The sequence below is a fragment of the Rhamphochromis sp. 'chilingali' genome (genome assembly GCF_963969265.1).
Source record: "Rhamphochromis sp. 'chilingali' genome assembly, chromosome: 6".
Lineage (NCBI taxonomy): Eukaryota > Metazoa > Chordata > Actinopteri > Cichliformes > Cichlidae > Rhamphochromis > Rhamphochromis sp. 'chilingali'.
Window position 1 is genome coordinate 5970671 of NC_137933.1, and position 21399 is coordinate 5992069.

Below are 21399 nucleotides of genomic sequence, written 5' to 3' on the forward strand. Positions count from 1 at the left end.
TGAGCTGAAGAAGCTTCTGATTGGTTAGTAGAGTCCATGTGAGTAAATTGGTGGCACAGCTGTGGATGCATATAAGGCAAAACACAGAGCCTGTTTCTGTGACATGGGAAAATTAAGAGATGTCAACCAAAACACCAGAAAAAGAATTGTGGAGCTCCATAAGTGTGGCTCAATTTTGAATACAATTTGGTGCCATTTACAATTAAGAAATACAGATAGTTTCTCTCTTTACTCTTAAAGTTAACAAATATGTTTTTATATTTATCAATCTAAAAAAAATAAACATTTAGTCTGATTTGATGTTACAATTAAAAAAGTGTTTGTGTTTTGATCTGAAGAGTACATAAATATCTGGTTTCAACTGTATATTTGATGATTGTCAGCACAAAGAGGGAGAGAGAGGAACAGAGAGGGAGATGGAGAATGAGGACAGAACAGAGGTGGAACAAGAGCAGGTGAGACACACATGTTAGTAAAATGGTTGTTTACCAAAAGTATCACCGTATCATAGGTCCTCATGTATCTCGTACCTAGTGTTTCTTTTTAGGTTTGCTATTTTTCAAATTCTACATTTATTAACTTTTGCAGGCTTGTTTGCACAACAAGGCTAAATAATTATATAAACTTTTCTCAATCTAAATAGTGGACTTTGGTAGAATTAAAAAAATAAGTGTAGTGCAGGTCTATGATGATTTTTAGTGCTACTATCATCTAGTTCTGATTGTGGTTCTGTCTTGGTTAAGTCCTCAGTACTCCTGATTTTGAACTGTTGTAGTCCTGTTTTAATTCCGGATCAGTTCTGTGTCTGGTTGAATTTGGGTTTAGTCTGTGTGTCTTGATACAGCCCGACTTTGTTCTGCCTTGCTGCTTAATTAAAAAACTAGTGTCATGAATCGCTGTGTGGCAGGCAGGCAAGCAGGAGTGGTGGATCCAAAATGCAGGACTCAGACACAGAAGTACAACTTAAAGCACAGCTTTATTGCTGGGAAAAACCTCTTACTAAACTAAACTCACCAAAAGACAAACAAAAACGCTGGTGGACTAAAACATTGTAGCAGAAATACTGAACTGGAGGCAAAACACACAGCTTGTTGAGGGTACAACGCGACACTGACTCAGAGAAACACAGGGTTTAAAAACACTGGGAAGTAACGAGGGGAATGAGACACAGAAGGAGAGCACAGCTGGGGGAAATCAGAACTGACGAGACAAGGAAGTGTAAACTGAACACATTCACATAAGACACAGACCTTCAAAGTAAAACAGGAACTATGACACAGAGACGCGAACTTGACACGGTGGAGACAGCAACTAAGAAACAGAGACATAACCAGTAAGGCAGAGGACTCGAACCAAAAGACAGAGGGAAACTCAAACATGCAGACACAGACTTACACAGAACAGAGGGGACACAGAGAGACATGAAGGGCAAGGGATCAAAACTAGAAACCATAGAATAAATCACACACAAGTACAATAATACAAAAATCACAAAGAACTAAAAATGCTGGGTCAGAAGACCCAGGACCCTGACAACTAGTTCAAGGTGTCCTGTATATGTGATATATATTTTTCCCTATATGAAGTCATTCTTTTTTTGAACAAAACTGAAAACAGAGCCAATGAATCTTTCAGTCATTTCTAAGCCCCCCCCCCCCCAAAAAAAAAAAAAAAAAAAATCCCACATGCATACTACCCTTTAGGGCTAAGCCCCAGGTGTTTCAAATGTCTGGCTCCACCTCTGGTCCTGAGTCCAAACTGTGAGTAGGGCTGGGTATCGTCACTGATTTCTAGAATCGATTCAATTCCGATTCACAAGGTCCCGAATCGATTCGATCCACGATTCGATTTAATTCGATTCGATTTAAATCTGGGAAATTTTGACAGTCAGAAATATTATAATTCAGATCAGTACATTTACATATTTTTGTATCAATAAAAAGGAAGCTGACACACGCAAGACTTTATCACAGGTGTAAGCGTCACAGCAGATGCCTTTGTGTCAAAGTAGCTGAAGATAAAACACAGAAAAACATGAAGGTTTTCCTGGCCTGGGATTTATAAAAATATTCTGCAGTACATCAAAAACGAAAGAAAACCATTAATCTACATATGAACATTACCCATTAATCGATGAATCGATTATAAAAACCCACCCCTAACTGTGAGGTCAGGAGAGGGGACTGAGACCTGAAGCTTCTGCCTACCATTCTACTTTTAAAAACGCCAGAGTGCTGGGCTGTTGTTTTCATATTTTAACTAGCGAGATTTTCTGACGTATCTTTGGCAGATACCGTGATTTATTTCGACGATAAGAAAGCGCAGTGACAAATCAGGCTTTTATTTTGGAATAGTTTTTGAGAGATTAAATTTTAATGTGTAAAAAAAAAAAAGTTCTGACAGTCCTTTAAAAAATGTGATATATGAAGTTGTTGTACTCATTATATATGTTCGACTTTGCACCTTAACATCAGCTGGTCGAGCAGAAAAAATATTCTGATTTGAGACTGAATCTATGGATGGAAGGTCAGTGTGTTTATGTTGAAGGGGTAGCAGTCGGCGGAAGTCGTGCTTCAGGAGGAGGAAGCTGACAGCATGTGGGATGAAGGCTGCGAAGCACACGCCGCACAGCAGCACGGAGGAGTAATGATGAGAGGCTGAGCTCTCCACAGCACAAATTCAGTTCTTACACGACTCGTCAGAAAATAGCTCAGCCATGTCGGGAGTGTTAGCACGGCTGCTCTTCTACCCCACGTTAGCCTACAACGTTGTCATGGAGAAGGTGTCCTCGAGACGGTGGTTTGACCGAGTGGATGAAACTGTGATCCTCGGAGCGCTGCCGTTCAGGTCCATGACCAAACAGGTCCGCCTGTCAAACACTGAAGCTGCTAGCTAGCGCTCGACTACGCTAACGACTCTTTAGACCAGCTGCCGAGCTAGCCTGCGCTAACGAGGCGGCATTGACTTTGTTCTAAACAAATGTTTTGACAAGTTGTTATAGTAGTGGTGTGTGTGTGTACAATTTCAAAGAAATGCTGTAAAGACAGTAATATGCGAAGCCACAATTATGAAATAGTAACTCACAGTGAGTAGGTCATTATCTCAATCAGCGAATATTGTGATTTGTGGGTGATTCTCACCATCTTCGATCCAGCTGAAGCAGAAACCGCTGTAACACCGCCTCAGTTATCTAACAAGCTAACATATCAGAAACAGAAACGGTCTCGCAGTTCAGTAGTTTTTGCCCATAGTTGGTCCTCTTGGATCATCAGACCTCTGACGGTCAACATGATTTATTAGGTTTGTTTTTCTTCAGTAGTCAGACAGAGCACACAGTGCAGTGTGCATCAGTAGAAAAACACTAAGACTAATGTTCATACTATGTTTAGCATTAATTCACACACCGCTGTTGCTATTGTTCTGCTGCTCTGTACCTCCGCCCCTTCCTTCACGATGCCCCATCAGTGCGTCCTGCCTACAGCCACTGTGGCCACTCCAGCACCACCCACAGATGCACATTTGGCCACTTATTTGTGTGTTTGAATACTTTGCACCCAAAAAGCTTTTGAATGGCCTTTTCCCGAGCTAAGGGCTTTCCTTTTATAAAAGTAATTTTGGTCCCAGCAAAGAAGCTTTTGGATAATTGTAGGACTGATTTCTAAAATGTTTTTGATTATTAAATGATAGGCAAACATCCCTTCCTCATTGTGAGGAATACAGCTTATTAATGTAAAGACTCTTACACAAGGAACATGCTACCATACCATACCACCTTTATTTATAAAGCACTTTAACATCAAACCAGAGTTCACAAAGTGTTGTACATGCAAAATGGCCTAAGTAAAGTAAATAAAAATAAGATAAAATAAATTAAAACAAATTGAGTCAACCCCTTTAATCAGTGCCAAAGGCTTCAGCGAATAAATATGTTTTAAGAAAACTTTTAAACTCAGAAAGAGAAGAGGCCTGTCTAACGTGCAAGGGCAGATCATTCCACAACTTTGGGTTGGCTGCGTAAAAATGCCATGAAACACACACTGAACGTTGTGCTTTTGTCACATTACACATACTGGATATTACCTGTTACATGATTAGAATAAGGACCACAGGCATCTTTCTCCTTAGCTCAGGTAAGATGCCTGTTTATGAGTGGCTGATATTATTGAAGTCGATGGCTGTGGTCCCTTTGCTGTGTACATTGTGACACTGACACCACCTTCAGTCTACTCCTTGGCAAACTCTCATGTCATGTGTGTTGTTTGTGTATACTTTTCCCTTCTAGTCAACTTCCCATAAATATTTGCACACTGTGAACTGACAGCTTTTGCAGCAGTGACTGTGGTGGCTTCTGGTGGTTGTTGAATTTTGCCATCTGAGCATCTGGTAAGTCAGCAGTCTTCCTCATGGCTGTGGACTCCAGATGAAATATTCTAATAATTTGACATACCAGATTTATGTTTTTTGTGATCATCAAAATGAAATAAAAAAAAATCTTGGAAAAAAATGAACTTTTACACAATATTGCCATTTTCTGAGATGCACCAGTGTTTGCATAAAGAGCAGAGAAGGAGACTGGAAATATATTTTGTCAAGACCTCATAAAAAATGGAATAAAGGAGAGAAAGAGTATTTAGAGTGCTGCTCTCGTGGCAGTTGCAGTTTTCAACTCTGAGAGCTGATGGCCTGTTTTTGCTTTTGCAGCTGGTGGAAACAGAAAATGTTCGAGGGGTGATCACCATGAACGAAGAGTACGAGACCAAATATTTCTGCAACTCAGCCCAGGTGAGTTCCCTTCGTTTGAGTTCCCATTATTAAGTTAACGTGCAGTGCATGGGGGCCCATCCCTGGAGCAGGGTGCCGCCGGTGCATCGAGCCACCTGGGGGGCTCTTCAACTGGTGGGGGAGATTGTCACATCTTGCAGGAGCTTTCCTCTCCTCAGGAGCTCCCTCTGCAGGAGGGGGAGATACAGGAGAGGTGGAGGAAGATCTCAGCCTGGGTGTTTATTGTCTTATGTAGTCTGGAAGATGAGTGGATGGTGGGGTTGGTGCAGTTTTCTCTGTGGTGGGGTTGGGTGGACTGTCCCGGGCTCTGTGGGGCCGGGAGGCGCTGCTGCACTGGGCCCCGGTCTGGATGGGCCTGGGCCCCCTTTCCCTGGCGGGTCGCGGAGTATGGGGGTGCCTACTGGGGTCAGCGGGGGAGCTGGCCCCAGGGAGGGGTCACTTGCCCCTCCCTTCCTTCCCTCCCCATCTCCAGCTGCCTCCCTCTTCCCGCTCCACCACAACCACCCACACATGCAGGACCTTGGAGTAGGGGTATGTCACCAGGGTGCAGAGGAGTCTACCCCCCCCCCCCCGGTCCCCTTCTGGCTGCCTCTGCCTCAATTTTATCCCACAACTTAGACATTCACATTACTCACACTCTCATTACACATACATATAGGATCTTGGGGTACGATACACGGAATCCAAAGTACCATCAGGGTGTACACCCCACCCCTGGCGTCGTTGCCCACCTCTCAATTTTAAATACAGACATTGAGGGCTAGCAGGAGGGACCATGCGCTTACTTGCTGCTCTCTGGCAGGTAGCTCCATGCCCTCCTGGGTTTTAAATGCACCTTAGAACACACATGCATCAACACTACAATGAGCGGGTGGAGGGAGGTTTGGAGTCTTCTCTCACCCCCATTCTCTGCGACCTGCTGGAGCGGGGGGGCTAGGAGGAGGAGTTGGCCGTCCGACTGCGGTCTGGAGTGTGGGGCCTTCCTGCTGCTGCGGAGTCGGGGCGGTCTGCCTCCCCCCACCGCAGGGAAAAGGGTAACACCACCTGGGTCTGGGTGCAGTTCCCCCTCCAGGGGCAAGGGTACCTAGACCCGGTTTGTAGAGTACGCTTGGGGAGTGTGATCGTGTGTACAGCGTCTCTTTATGTCTGTTTCCACGTTGGTTGAGTGTGGAGTAAGTGCATATGAGAGCATGAGGGTGGGAATGGATGTTTGTGTCTGTGTGTGCCTGTATTTCTGTGTCTATATGTCAGGTTGGGTGTCAGACGCCACCTCTCTGGGGACATCTCAGGCCCTCCAAGGTATGGAGGCCTATCTCCCCCTACCACCACTTCCCCTGCCAGTGGCGGACTCCCTCAGACATCGGTGCGTTGGTGGTTCTTTGTGTCCGGGGATGGGCGTCCAGGTACACACTGGCTCACTCCTTGGCGGCCGCTTATCGGGGCCTGGAGCCTGGGGCTCGCTCGGGCCACTTCGGAGGTGGGGTGCCCCCGGCCTCTCGGCCTGGGGCTCGGTCACTCAGGCACAGCTGGCTGCCGGCGGAGCTCACGGGCGCGTCACTGCAACCCCCCCTGGCTTCTGCTCCGCGGCTGCTGAGTGAGCCCTCATCTGGGACTCTCCTCAGCTCTTTCTGGGACAGTGGCGCGGCTGCCCCTCTGTTGGTCTTCCTTGGTCTCTTGTGTTCTGGGGGCCTCTGGATGTCTGGAGTTTTGATCTCCTCCATACCTGCTTCATGCCCTGGAGGACGGGGCTGTGGCCCCCCCACACCCTCTAGCAGATTATTACATGAAGGAACCTTTTAAAAAACAAAAAACAAGCGCGTCCATGCTCACAGGTGTACACACGGGTGATCACACCCACAAACTACACCCTTTTTGGCTCCTACCTCAAAGCACACTGTGTTCTGTTGATCTTATATGCTGCACAATAATGTTTAATATTTAGTATTTACTGTCATATTCCCATATATCATTGTGATGTTGTTTATTCTATTACTCTTGTTCTCTTCTGCTTGTTTTCTTTTTTCTTTCTCAGCAGGTGACCCAGGTGATTGATATATGCATTTTTTTTTTCTCTGCCCGTTCTGTTGGTTTTTGTTTTTTGCCCTTCTCCCCCGTCCCTCTTCTCAGCTGTTTCTCTTTCCCTCTTTCTTTCTCCCCTTCTTTCCCCCAGTTAATTCTGTCCCGTATTCAGTAAGTGAAAATAAAATAAACAATAAAAGGTGAATCAAATGGACCATTACGGCAAGGCTGGGATGGTCAATTCGGTAAAGTAAATCCGTTGGGCATCTTTGTTTGCCTTTAGACAACAATTCTGATGGCAAAAGAGCCAAACGGGACAGGCCAAAAAAAAAAAAAAGTTAACGTGCAGTTTAATCGCCCTGCTCATATTTGAAATGACCCTGTGCTGTCATGCATATGCAAGATGAGTTAAATACTGATGTGTGATAGAAGTTCAAACCCTAACAGTGCCAAAGAGCCGCCCCTCATACACTGTGTCATTTATTGTTGCGGTGCTGGTGCAGGAGTGGCAGGCTGCTGGTGTGGAGCAGCTCAGGCTTAGCACTGTGGACCTGACTGGTGTCCCCAGCATGGAGAACCTCCACAGAGGCGTGGAGTTTGCACTGCAGCATAAAGAGCAGGGAACCAGTGTGTACGTGCACTGCAAGGCTGGACGTTCCCGGAGCGCCACATTAGCTGCCGCCTACCTCATACGGGTCAGTATGATGCATTCAGACTGCCACCTGCTGTTTGAACTGCAGACAGCACAAAAACCGAGTGGAGAGAAGAACATCCCACTTTTCATGGTAACGCAAGATAAAGCATAAAGAGCGGATAAAAAATAAAGAAATAAATAATAAATAGAATAATAAATTTACATTTGTTATGTTGGATAATTTTGAACAAATAAGAATAAGGTGGCAACAAATCCGTTTTTTACAGGAAGCAAATAATTATACTGCTATAAAATCTGAGCAGCGCTAAAGCACTTTTAAGCACTTTTAAGTACTTTTAAGCACTTTTAAGTACTTTTAAGTATTTTTAAGTACTTTTAAGTACTGTGTAATTTCCTGGTAATTTAGCAGCAAAACAAACAATATTTCCCTGTATTTACGTCCTAAGTACGTGTTACTTTTTGTGGAGCAGGCAATATTACAGAGTGGCCTAAACGTGCCTATCCTGCATGTATTTTAGAGGAAAGGAGACACAATTTATACTGTAGGTAATTTTGAGTATTGCATAACTTATTTTAAGTCAGGGTCTCATATTTGCAGCCTGGGGGCCACTTGAAGAAATGTCATGCAGTTTGTCTTTGAAGTTCTTTAAAAAGCTGAGAATGACTGAATATGAAGGCAGCATGAGCAGAGAGCACAAACATGCTGAGGGATCAGCTGTTAGCTCAGTGACAGAGTCACACTCATGTCTGCAGTTTATTTTGTTAAACATGAACACAATGACAGCAGCAGTGCTGCCACGTGTGTGCACAGAGAGGACCAGTGTGTTTGTTTGGTGGTTCGATGAAAGGATTCAGTTTGTTACAATCTGCGTTCATGTTTGCAGTTTTGTCTCGTTATACAATATTTGAAATTTAAAAAACAAAACAAAACATTTTCAGAAATATTTGTGGGTGTTTTCTTGTTTGTTTCGTTTTTTATTACTACTTGAACACAAAGTGGTCTTCCAATGAGATGACATCGTTTCAGTTTCAGAGCCTGTTTTAAGTGGTGTGTAATTAGCTGGTAATTTTGCAGAAAAACAATATTTTTGATGCAGTTTTTGTGTTGACGGCTGTAAATGTTGAGTGACTTAACCTTCCCTTTTTACATCCTTATTTTGTTACACTGTGTACATGATGGATTTTCTGTTATTCAGTTGTTCTTTTTAACTTACAGTGTATTTAAAATTACTTACACTGTAAGCTGTGTCTCCTTTCCTGTAAAATACCCAGAAACTGGCCGAGGTTAATCCGCTTCATAATATGGCCCTCTCCCTGAACAGTACAGCATACTGCTAAATTACAATGTAATATATTTCTTTGTTTCCTGAAAAAACCCTGACTTTTTACCCTCTTATTCCAGCGTACTTACCTTTAAAGTATTTGTATGTAAATATAATCTCATGGTCATTTCAGATAAAACACATGCCACATTTAACTCCGTTTTTGACCCGTTTACCTCCACATGCACTGAACCACAGAGTGTTTAAGTCAATATTCCAGAGTGGTGACTGTATGAAACATGCTCATGGCTGATGAGTCGCTCAGGCATCAAGCGACAGGTTTGCTGTGTTGACCGTTTGCTTTCCTGCTGACAGTTACACTGCTGGACTCCAGACGAGGCCTGTCAGAAGCTGGCATCTGTTCGACCGCACATCCTAGTACGCTCCGCTCAGCTGGAGATGCTGAGGAAGTACTACCAGCAGATATGTGCACAGTCCAGCTGAGAAAGTGGGGCAGTGTGTCGGACCTCATCGTGTTCCCACTGGAGGTGGGAGACGGCGACTCAGAGCCTTGATCAAAACAACTGTAACAGGAAATGCAACTGTTGCCTTTTCAGCAAGTGCTCTTTGGCATGTGTACAGCTGCAGAACAGAACATGTTGTTTATCTGTTTTTGTTACTCTTTAATATAATTTTGTTGAAAGAAAATTTTCTTTTTATAATTTGATTTCCAGCCACGTTATTCTGTTTTAACTAACAAACTAAGACAAATCACTGCAATGCTCTCCACATTTGTTTTTAAAAAAAGAAAACACTCCCCTCAGAGCCGGCTGACGTCAGCTGGAGTTTAGTCAACAGGATGAGAACACTGTAGTAAATAATTCAGTAATGAAGGTGTTTCTGTGTAGACTGGAAAATATTTGCTTTATATTTTTCTGCAGTGCCTCATAATGTAAAAAAATGACCATAAATAAATGTTTATGACAAAAAGAGTAATGGTGCTTCTTTATTTTCAGTAGTTTGTTCATATTGGCAAGCACATATTTAAATAAAGTTAGGATGTTCCAATGTGACAGTTATCAAGAAGGTTTAATATGAGGATGGAGTCCCCGAAGCAAACACACATGAAAAATGTTCAAGTGATAATACTGTTAGATTCTATTTCATGCAAACAAATAGAAAAATTAAATTGAAGTAAAACAAAATAAAACCTAAATCTAACTGTAGCGTGGACAAACATTCGGTCAACTTTTACATCCTAGTAGGGTAGCTGTTTATTGGAAGTTCATTTAACTTTAACATTTAACATTAGTTTCCACTGACACGCTGTTGGCTAACAGCACTGACCATTTTGTGCTGGATGATCTTCCTGACACAACCCTCCCCTTTAATCCAGACTTGAGAGGCCACTCGGCGTAGTCTGACTTGTCGACTGCCAGTGCTGCATCGTATCATGACACATTGTTATATAAATCATGGTATTTTAAGCATTTGCATGGTTTGGGGCTAAAAAATTACACGCGAGTGCCAAACTCAATTAATTAAATACATCTGTAAATAACTAAATGTAGCATGGATTAATTAAAAATTGAAATAATTTATTCAGTAATTACAGTTTTAAATATTTAATTATTTACAATTTTATTTAAAAATATTGAATTAGTAATTATTTAATGAAATCATTTGGCACTCTTAAAATGTGATGTTTGAATATTTCCGTTTCAGTGCATTTTCCAGGGCATTTTCCAGGGCACGCTTTCAGGAGCAAAGTGAAGGAGGAGATGAAAGCAGCACAGCGGGAGGTGAAACGCTGCCTGAGGGAAGCAAAGGACACCTACAGGAGGAAGGTGGAGCAGAAGTTGGAGAGGAACAATATGAGGGAGGTCTGGAATGGTGTGAAAACCATCATAGGCCACAACACCAAGAAAAGCACAGTGGGGGGGACTGTGGAGAAGGCAAACGAACTCAACAACTCCTTCAACAGGTTTGACCAGCCCACAACCCCCCCACCCTCACCCTCACCTTCACTACAGAGTCCTCTCCCCACTCTCCTGCCTCCCTCGCTTCCCCCCCTTCCTGACACCATGACACCCCCCTCCTCCAATCCCTCTCTCAGCAGCAAGACATCTCCCCCCCTCCCCTCCTCCCAAACATCTCCCAGTGTCACAGTGGATCAGGTCAGGAGGCAACTGAGGAAGCTTCGCCCCAGAAAGGCAGCAGGCCCAGACAAGGTGTGTCCTAGGATGCTTAAGGCGTGTGCTGCTGAACTTGGGGAGCCGCTACAACGAGTCTTCAATCTCAGTCTGCGACTGGGGAGAGTGCCCGCCCTATGGAAGACATCCTGCATCGTCCCGGTCCCTAAAAGGAACCGGCCCAATGAGCTGAATGACTTCCGACCGGTGGCACTGACGTCACATCTTATGAAGACTCTAGAGCGGCTCTTCCTCAACTTCCTCCGACCACAGGTACAACATGCCCAGGACCCACTACAGTTTGCATACAAGGCGGGTGTCGGAGTGGAGGATGCCATCCTGTACCTCCTACACAGAGCCCACTCACACCTGGATGGGGGAAAAGGCACGGTCAGGATACTGTTTCTTGACTTTTCCAGTGCCTTTAATACCATCCGGCCCTGTATGCTTCAGGAAAAACTGAACAGGATGGAGGTGGACCCCTGCCTGGTGGCTTGGATCTCCGACTACCTCACCGACAGACCACAGTACGTCAGGCTGAAGGACATCACGTCTGACACAGTGGTGAGCAGCACAGGAGCACCACAGGGAACTGTGCTGTCCCCTCTTCTCTTCACCCTGTACACCTCTGACTTCTGCTACAACTCTGAATTATGCCATATTCAGAAGTTTGCAGATGACACGGCCATCATGGGGTGTATCTGGGATGATCAGGAAGAGGAGTACAGAAGTCTGGTGAGGAACTTTGTCGCATGGAGTCACACAAACCACCTGCAACTCAACACCTCAAAGACTAAGGAACTGGTTGTGGACTTCGGGAGGTCCAGAGAAGGTCCACTGCCGGTTCAGATAGAGGGGGAGGAGGTGGAGGTGGTCAACAAGTACAAGTACCTCGGGCTGTGGGTGGACAATAAACTGGACTGGTCATGCAACACAGAGCACCTGTATAAAAAAGCCCAAAGCCGACTGTACTTCCTCAGGAGGCTGAGGTCTTTTAACATCTGCAGGAAGCTCCTGAGGATGTTTTACCAGTCGGTGGTTGCTGGAGTACTTTTCTATGCTGTGGTGTGCTGGGGGAGCAGCACAGCAAAGAGGGACTCATGCAGGCTGGAGAAACTGATCAGGAAGGCTAGCTCTGTGGTCGGCATGAAGCTGGACACTCTGGTGACAGTGGCAGAGAAAAGGACATTAAAGAAACTGATGGACATTATGGACAATGCTGGGCATCCTCTGCACACGGCCATAAACAATCAGAAGAGTCTGTTCAGTGACAGGTTGCTTCTCACAAAGACAAGAACTAACAGACTTAAAAACTCCTTTGTCCCACACGCCATCAAACTGTTTAACTCCTCTCTGGAGGGGAGAGGGAGGGGAAACAGGAAACAGGAGGACAAAGGAGGGGGGAACAACTAAGCTGTAGTGCCTCTTCACCTCACTGTACAATACCTTGTGCAATACTTTTTGTAAATAGTCAACAGTGCAATAGACTCAATACTTGAAATGTGCAATTCACTTGTATTTTTATCTTTTATTCCTATTTATTCTATTTATCCCCTTTGTATACTTTATTTATATTTGTCTCTGTATTTATGTGTGTGTGTGTGTGTGTGTGTGTGTGTGTGTGTGTGTGTGTGTGTGTGTGTGTGTGTGTGTATATATATATATATATATATATATATATATATAACAATTCTGTAACTGTAACTTCGGTCGTTGCTGTGCTTTTTTTGGAAGTCGAATTTCCCAGAGGAACCCACCCGAGGGATTAATAAAGTTCTATCTTATCTTACATTGAGTGACATTTGTCTTCCCGTCCACGAGGGGGCGACTGGCCGCTGATAGTCAGCTCTCGGCCCGAAGAGGAAACTTGAGAGAGCCAACATGGCGGCGTCGTTGGTACGGTTTGTCCGCGGAGGTCTTGGAAGGAGTTTTAACAGTACGTTAACTAGAAATCCATATACAGGCTGTAGATTGCAGTGATTCGTTTTAGCCTGCGTCCGTTTGCGTGCTACCAATACAGTGTCGTCTTCAGCTGTCAAATGCTCCGTGTTTGACCTTCGAGCTAGCTAATGCTACCTTTAGCCAGCTCTTGTGTAGCAGTGCGGATTCACTCGTCAGTACCTCTGTGATTGATCCTTTCTGTCTGTCCCTCCTCAGTTGCGAGGACTTCGTGTCTCCTGCAGCAGCAGACCAGACTGCAGGGCTCCAGCACCGAGACCAGACGTGAGTACACACTAACTCATCGTGCAGGGTAGTGCCGCTGAACCACCGAGCTGTTTGACATTAGGACTAATAGCTGTCACTAATAGCTGAGAACCCCAGAGTTAGAATTGTTTTAACTCAACTAGTTAACAGGACGTTACTGTGGGAGTATGGAGCAGCAAATCATTGTTTGTACCTACGGACATGGTTGCATTGACGGGTTGTTTTTGTCCCCGGTACTAACATTACACAGCAACAACTAAAAACATCAGACTTTTTTTTTAAACACTGACAGGTGCTTTAAAAATATCCAGAGGGTCCACATATATGTAACAGCACATGGAGTGGGGTCCACAGTGAAAGCTGCTGTGTTTGTGACTGTTGTGATGTTATTTTGTCTGCTGACAGACACACAAAGCTCGACCTATCAGATAAAGCACTACATACATCAAATGAAAATTTAGTGTTTTCCCAACAGTAAAAGACTTTCGTGACTTTGTGCGCGTGTCAGATGAATGAGAAAAAAAACTCTCTGGTGCACAAAGTTGGCAACAAAGAGGCGACACCGCATGTATGTAGCACAGCTGCTGGCTTAGTGTGCCGCTTCTTGAAGTCTGATCTTTGGGCTGAAACATCTGTGTTGAATCGTCCTTAGGGAGGGGAGTCCCAGTAATGACTCACGATGTTTCCTTTATCTTTACAATTTGCTAATGATATATATATATATATATATATATATATATATATATATATATATATATATATATATATATATATATATATATATATATATATATATATATATATATTAGTGCCAAGCCGCACGTGTGTTTGTTTGGGAAGCAGCCAGCGGGTAATGGAGCCAGCGCATAATGGAGGAAATGAGTGTGCCGACTAGAAAAATCAACCGAGCGTGACCGAAGAGAAAACAGATGATGGTTGCAATGCCGGAGAGATTGTCGAACGGAAGAGCCATAGAAGTTCTGTAGTGTGAAGGTATTTCGGCTATTTCAAGTCTGACAAAAAATAGAGTAGCGTGCACTGTAAATTGTGCCGAAAGCAAGTCTGGAAATACAATAAACTGGTGCATGTGTCACACTGTGCGCCACGTTATTGTTTTGGTGAAATGAATTTCTACAATACTGTTACTGTTAATTCTACTCTCTGCAGTGTTTAAATGCTTACATATACACACAGTTACTGTCCGTCCACACATACGACTCGGTTCTGCTTCTATGCCCCAGCTTTGTTTACTTTTTCCCACCGAGGCTTCTAGACTTCTGATTGGCCAACATTTCTGCACGGTTAGGAATCTAACGCCACCTGCTGCTTTGGCATGTTCATAGCAGCGTTTTCCTTCATTTCTGCCTTTACGTGTGGACGGGATTATTTTTTAAAACGAAAACGGAAAATCTCAGTTTTCAAAAATACCCGTGTACGTGTGGACGTAGCCTCAGTCTCTGACTGGAAGCGCTAATTCGTCATTCGGCTTTTGTCAGACTAAAGTAACTGTTAAAACTGTTTGAAAAGCTAAGCTATACAACAAGGAGAGATTGAGAATTTCCTTTTAGTTCTCAGTTTATTTGATATTGACAAAAGTTAGTCAGTTTTGTCTGTTCTTCTGTAAAACAAACTAAGATTTATTTTTAGGATTAATATTTTGTTTCTAAGTGGAATTGACAATTTAGTCTGTTTCATTTGTTCTATTTTGAAACTTAAACTTTAGCGGCTGTCTTTTGTGTAGTTTGCAATATTTGCCTTTATTTATCTGAAAAAGTCTCATGTTCCTTAAGTACATCTACCCTGTTGAACTTATTATGGGAAATAAATATTTAAATAAAAACAAGCTGCTGATTATTTCACATTTTACTTGTGAGCAACGGCACATTTAAATCTTACAAATATAGTTATTTGGCTTATATCGTGATAGATATCGTTATCGCCTGAAATGAAAAAAACATATCGTGATATGAAAAAATCTCATATCGCCCAGCTCTACGTGTACCACATAAAATCGTTTCGAGGTCAGTAAACACAACCAGAATTCATACATAAAGCACACGGGACTATAAGGGGCAGTGTCGATTTTCAGAAAAATCAAAGCATTGATTTTAAGTGTGCCGTATTTTCCAAAAAACACGGTAATAACGACGTCCCGCTAGCATGTGCTACCAAAAATAGTGCTTTGTTGTGTATCTAACGTACGAAAGCCAAACCAGTTCCACACCACTGAAGTTGCAGCATTTTTACAAACCAGTTCTCGGTTCATCCGTTTCATTCAATGATCCACTTTCGCTCTTCTCATTCTCCGTCGCCGCTGTGCTTTTTCCGCCATGTGCATATGTAAACAAAGACACTGCGCGTGCGCGTTTTACCCATATTCTACCGCAATATTTCATTTTCTTATTGTTGCCCAACATTATACCAGTATTACTGTTAACGGTATGATATGGCCCAGCCGTACCGTCATTGACCCTGAAGTTATTAGCACTGATTCCCAAACTGTCCCTCACAGTGACTTTATTATTTCAACACTGGTATCGGATCAGCGATTGGTGTTGGCAGAACCTTAAACCCAGGTCTTGTAATCAGATTGGAACCGGGAAAAATCTGAATCCGTGTTTCCTTAATGCTCAGGAGAGTCTTCAGCACATCAGCAAGACAATCGGTTGTATTAGAAAAACAAAAGCATTTTTTCATCTGTTAGGGCTGTGCGATATGACCAAAATCTCATATTCCAATATGAGACATCTATCGTCCCAATAAAGATATAAATCACAAAAATTTAACATTTTCTGAAAATTCTGTGAATCTCGGGCAGCTTGACTTGCGTGAAGTGTTTCCAGCTGCACGTCGTGTACCTGGAGTCTTATGTCTAAAAATGAAACTATACATTTTTAAACATAAGTTGTAACTGTACATTTAACAGCTATTAGTCCTAATGTTTATTTTCACTTGCTAGATACGGGACAGGGACAGGGCTCTTTGGCACTGTTAGGGTTTGAACTTCTATCACACATCAGTATTTAACTCATCTTGCATATGCATGACAGCACAGGGTCATTTCAAATATGAGCAGGGCGATTAAACTGCACGTTAACTTTTTTTTTTTTTTTGGCCTGTCCCGTTTGGCTCTTTTGCCATCAGAATTGTTGTCTAAAGGCAAACAAAGATGCCCAACGGATTTACTTTACCGAATTGACCATCCCAGCCTTGCCGTAATGGTCCATTTGATTCACCTTTTATTGTTTATTTTATTTTCACTTACTGAATACGGGACAGAATTAACTGGGGGAAAGAAGGGGAGAAAGAAAGAGGGAAAGAGAAACAGCTGAGAAGAGGGACGGGGGAGAAGGGCAAAAAACAAAAACCAACAGAACGGGCAGAGAAAAAAAAAATGCATATATCGATCACCTGGGTCACCTGCTGAGAAAGAAAAAAGAAAACAAGCAGAAGAGAACAAGAGTAATAGAATAAACAACATCACAATGATATATGGGAATATAACAGTAAATACTAAATATTAAACATTATTGTGCAGCATATAAGATCAACAGAACACAGTGTGCTTTGAGGTAGGAGCCAAAAAGGGTGTAGTTTGTGGGTGTGATCACCCGTGTGTACACCTGTGAGCATGGACGCGCTTGTTTTTTGTTTTTTAAAAGGTTCCTTCATGTAATAATCTGCTAGAGGGTGTGGGGGGGCCACAGCCCCGTCCTCCAGGGCATGAAGCAGGTATGGAGGAGATCAAAACTCCAGACATCCAGAGGCCCCCAGAACACAAGAGACCAAGGAAGACCAACAGAGGGGCAGCCGCGCCACTGTCCCAGAAAGAGCTGAGGAGAGTCCCAGATGAGGGCTCACTCAGCAGCCGCGGAGCAGAAGCCAGGGGGGGTTGCAGTGACGTGCCTGTGAGCTCCGCCGGCAGCCAGCCTGTTCAAACGTTTGAGTCTAAGGTTTATTTTTTAGCACCTGACGGCTCTTTTTTGCATCCTCTTTCACGTGATTCAGTTTATTTTGAAAAGTCTCAATAGGACCTTGAGCTTTATTGTGAAAGGTTTATGTGGAAAATAAACAAGCGGACATGCAATGGTTTTACCGTCGTTGTTGCTAACAACAAAGCATAAAAACAGGCGCTTGTCCGTCCGTAGTGTGGTTATATTAAATATAAAAGAAAGAGAGAACTTTAAGAAATGAATATAGTCACTACAGTGGCCATCAAAACGATACAAACGATATCGTAAAATTCAATTCAATTTTATTTATATAGTGCCAAATCACAACAAAAGTCGCCTCAAGGCGCTTCATAAATGAAACGATAGATGTTTTTATATCGTCATCCGATGTCTATCGTTATATCAAACGGCCCCAGCGCCTGTGACTCTGGTCAAATGTTACACAGCCTGAAGCGTCTGTCGTGGTGAATTTACGGTGTCGTCTCCTCTGCTCTTTGCAGCCACCGTCAGGCCCAAGGATGCTGTCGCTCACAACCAGCTGGCAGCGTTTGGGGAGTATGTGGCAGAGATGATGCCCAAATATATTCAGCAGGTCCAGGTCAGTTCATATTCACATCACAGTGGGAGCACGTACACTCTTCTGTTGCAAATCCTGCTGCTGACCGAGACAGCACATTGATGGTTTTTCACAGTTATTGTGAAAAGCCATCAATGTGTTGGTGCCGTTACTAATCAAGACCTGAGTAAATATTTTAAAACTGTAATTAGACTTATTATGTTTGGATTTAGGCAGCACGGTGGCACGGTGGTTAGCACTGTTGCCGCACAGCAAGAAGGTCCTGAGTTCAATTCCACCTTCAGGCCAGGGTCTTTCTGTGTGGAGTTTGCATGTTCTGCCCGTGTTTGCGTGGGTTCACTCCGGGTACTCCGGCTTCCTCCCACTGTCCAAAGATATGCAACTTGTGGGGATAGGTTAATTGGATAATCCAAATTGCCACTAGGTTTGAATGTGTGAGGGAATGTGAGTGCGAATGGTTGTCTGTCCCTGCGTGTTGGCCCTGCGACAAACTGGCGACCTGTCCAGGGTGTACCCCGCCTCCAGCCCCATGACAGCTGGGATAGGCTCCAGCACCCCCCGCGACCCTGAAAAGGATAAGCGGAAGCGGATGGATGGATGGATGGATGGATGGATGTTTGGATTTACTCTGATTTGAAAAAGGAAGAGAATGGATGAATGCATGTTTAGATTCAGAAACCTGCAGCAGGGCCTAAAAGACTGTGTTCATGTGTGTAGGTGACCTGCTACAATGAGCTGGAGGTGATGATCCATCCTGATGGAGTCATCCCTGTGCTGACCTTCCTGAGGGACCACACCAATGCTCAGTTCAGGAACATGACTGACTTGACAGCTGTCGACATCCCGACACGACAGAACCGTTTTGAGGTACAGAGATAAACTGGAACTGACTGAACCGTGAGCTGCCTGAGGTTATTGCTAAGAGAGGCAAGGATTTAAGCATCCTATCTGCAGGTGCATGCCTGTGTAGCCATGGTTACAAGAAAGTAGAACTCTCAGTGCAGGTGAACAACAACATATAACATGTTACACTATGTCATTATTTGTTTAACAAAAATGTATCCAAAATTTGGTGCGTGAAAGACCAAGTCTACAATTAATGCTTTGATAGGAATTATGAGGGAAAGTAGAGCCTGGTGCTGGTAATCAATGCATTTGATTAACCCTTTAAAGCCGGTCAGCGCGGGCACGCTCCGTTTTGCATAACTATTTTTAAATCCCCGTAGAACTGGAACCACGTAAGCTAGCGCAATAATGATTTTTGCATATGAAACCAGAGGAGTTGTACTTACATCTCATGCCATCAGCTTGTCCTCGGTCACGGTTTCCTTCCACATATAGCTTTGCAAAAATTGCATAAAAAGCACTTGCAGGAACAAAAACATAATATCCCAGAAACACGCTTTGCCGATCCGATCAGCTGTTCATAACACTTCCTACATTGAAATAGACGTCAGCGCGAACTATCGCATGTCCGCCATTACCTGCCCGTAACCGGAAGTGATGTCATTTTTACGGAAAATTTAGTTTTTTACTTGTAGGCCTTTATAAGCCTATACTGGTGTTTTTAAAAGTCATGCTTGACTTTAAGCTTTTCTGAATAGTTTCTGTGATGCTTAGAACTCAAATTGCACTGCTGGAAATAGTTTATTTTGATGCACATGCTGTTTTCTTTGCAAATGTGCATTGTAGGATTGTTTTTCGTTTTTTCTGCAGTTTATAAAAATTGGTGTATCTGAAAAATAAAACTATGAAGACACTCAAAATAAATTTTCAGTTGTTGGAAACTATTTTTTGCAACTTTTTTTGTATTTAAAGTTTTGAGGGATAAACTTCTTAAAGTAGAAATATATGTAAAAAAAACAAACGATTTTCTATTTATTTTTTTTGTAATTTATTGCAATTTTTTTTAAAATAAACTATTATGTATTACAATCTGGGCTATAACAGTTGTATTGATGTATAGCAACTTGAAATGCTCCCAAAAATGGCTCCACAGCATGTAAAAATATAAAGTAAGCTCTGGCGGATTTGGTGCTATGGTAGGTTTTAAAGGGTTAATTGATCATCAGCACGGCCAGCCAAGGAGGAAAGATAAGCACTGATAAAGAAGCAATTATTTATGCTCATCAGTCCATTATTCTACAATGAGAAAGAAAGAAGAATTATAAAAAAGTGGAAAGCATTCAAGACAGACAAATGTACCTCAAGGTCAGAACAGGCAACGCTCCGGGAATCTGGAATAAACCCAAACACTGCATCTCAAAGTGTGCAGGGCTCAGTTAGCATGTTCAATGATAAACCTGATGACAGCCTGGAGATTTCTGCAATGTTGCGGCTCATTTATCAACCGAGCGTCTGCACCAATCTGTGCTTCAAGACGTTTCACAGCAGCGTCTGTGATTTATCAACATTTGTTCCTGAATTACTTTGTACTTCTTTAACAAATGGAGTAGTCCCTCTGACTGTGCATCATAGAGCCTGTCTGCATTAGGACATTTTACCATAAACCTTTAAAAATACTTCTGCCACCACGTTCAATAATAATTGTATTTATTATTGTGTTTTGGTCATTTTGTACAGTTTTCCAAAGCACCAAAAACCACACATAATATATAATAAATATGTATAGTATAATATAATATAATATAATATAATAAAAATTTTCAGTTTAATATTAAATGCTCAGGCTCTAACCTTCATCCAGCGAACCATTTTCTTCCACTTATCTGGAGCTGGGTCACAGGGGCGGCACCAGGAAGGCCAAGGCCTGTTTGGACCTTGAGTCATTTAGGGGCATTGCTCTGCATACTGAGGGGGGTTCAAATATAAGTCAAATATGAGGCCATCTCTCTGAGAGCTAAAGCCTGGTGACATTAGGTCATGTAACAGGATCACAGCAAACCAACCGATCTGTAACAGAAGAGCTGAAAAGAATCATGTCCAGACTCAGTCCAAGAGAAGGGCTGTGGTGGGACATTAGGTAGTCTAATTTATGCATTGATTGTGTACTATAGTACTCTGACTCACTGTGTGTGCTGGTCTACAGATTGTGTACAACCTGCTCTCACTGCGTTACAACTCCCGTATCCGCGTCAAGACCTACACCGATGAGTTAACACCGGTTGACTCCGCTGTCCCCGTCCACATGGCCGCTAACTGGTACGAGAGGGAGGTGAGTTGCCCGCTGCACTTGTGAAACTCAGCAGTGGTTTATACTAACATTACAGACAAACTGAGAGCAAAGCTGTATTACCACAGGTGTGGGACATGTTTGGAGTTTTCTTTGCCAACCATCCCGACCTGAGGCGGATCCTGACAGACTATGGCTTCGAGGGTCACCCCTTCAGGAAGGACTTCCCTCTGTCGGGATATGTGGAGGTGAGTTTACTTTGAGTCCACTTTATTCAACTCCAGCAATGTGAGAGACGGGAAGGAATCTGACCCGAAGCATGCCTCCCTCTGCAGGTTCGTTATGACGATGAGTTGAAACGTGTGGTGGCGGAGCCTGTGGAGCTGGCGCAGGAGTTTAGGAAGTTTGATTTAAACACGCCCTGGGAGGTGTTCCCCGCCTACCGAGATCCCAAAGAGGATGCACCCAAGCTGGAGGCTGGTGAAAAGGCCCCTGAGAAGAAGTGACGTCCTCTTGTTTAGCCTCCACATCTTCATCACCATGTTTTGTTTTTGTGTTATTCTGGGAGTCCAACCCCCCAGCAATCCTGATATTTATGTAAATAAAGATACTAGTAAAACA

The 21399-nt window shown here is 43.2% G+C and overlaps 2 protein-coding genes across 2 annotated transcripts; both read left to right on the plus strand.

Moving 5' to 3' along the window:
* Positions 1 to 2582: 2582 nt before the first annotated feature.
* ptpmt1 (protein tyrosine phosphatase mitochondrial 1) lies at positions 2583 to 9710 on the plus strand. The gene is made up of 4 exons (XM_080884587.1): positions 2583 to 2863; positions 4702 to 4782; positions 7305 to 7496; positions 9094 to 9710. Exons 1-4 carry the CDS (start codon positions 2717 to 2719, stop codon positions 9220 to 9222), a joined length of 549 nt encoding a protein of 182 aa, XP_080740713.1. The 5' UTR covers positions 2583 to 2716; the 3' UTR covers positions 9223 to 9710.
* Positions 9711 to 12735: 3025 nt separating this feature from the next.
* On the plus strand, positions 12736 to 21399 carry ndufs3 (NADH:ubiquinone oxidoreductase core subunit S3). Its single transcript, XM_080884304.1, has 7 exons — positions 12736 to 12846; positions 13068 to 13133; positions 17569 to 17666; positions 18363 to 18512; positions 20695 to 20820; positions 20907 to 21026; positions 21114 to 21399. The coding sequence occupies exons 1-7, from the start codon at positions 12792 to 12794 to the stop codon at positions 21282 to 21284; spliced, it is 786 nt and encodes a 261-aa protein (XP_080740430.1). The 5' UTR covers positions 12736 to 12791; the 3' UTR covers positions 21285 to 21399.

Bases quoted from the DNA above. Each gene is read 5' to 3' on its own strand.
- ndufs3 (XM_080884304.1), top strand. From the start codon at position 12,792: ATGGCGGCGTCGTTGGTACGGTTTGTCCGCGGAGGTCTTGGAAGGAGT. The intron at 13,134-17,568 runs GTGAGTACACAC...TGCTCTTTGCAG, and splicing joins CTCCAGCACCGAGACCAGAC to CCACCGTCAGGCCCAAGGAT. The intron at 18,513-20,694 runs GTACAGAGATAA...GCTGGTCTACAG, and splicing joins CACGACAGAACCGTTTTGAG to ATTGTGTACAACCTGCTCTC.
- ptpmt1 (XM_080884587.1), top strand. From the start codon at position 2,717: ATGTCGGGAGTGTTAGCACGGCTGCTCTTCTACCCCACGTTAGCCTAC. The intron at 4,783-7,304 runs GTGAGTTCCCTT...GTGCTGGTGCAG, and splicing joins ATTTCTGCAACTCAGCCCAG to GAGTGGCAGGCTGCTGGTGT. The intron at 7,497-9,093 runs GTCAGTATGATG...TCCTGCTGACAG, and splicing joins CTGCCGCCTACCTCATACGG to TTACACTGCTGGACTCCAGA.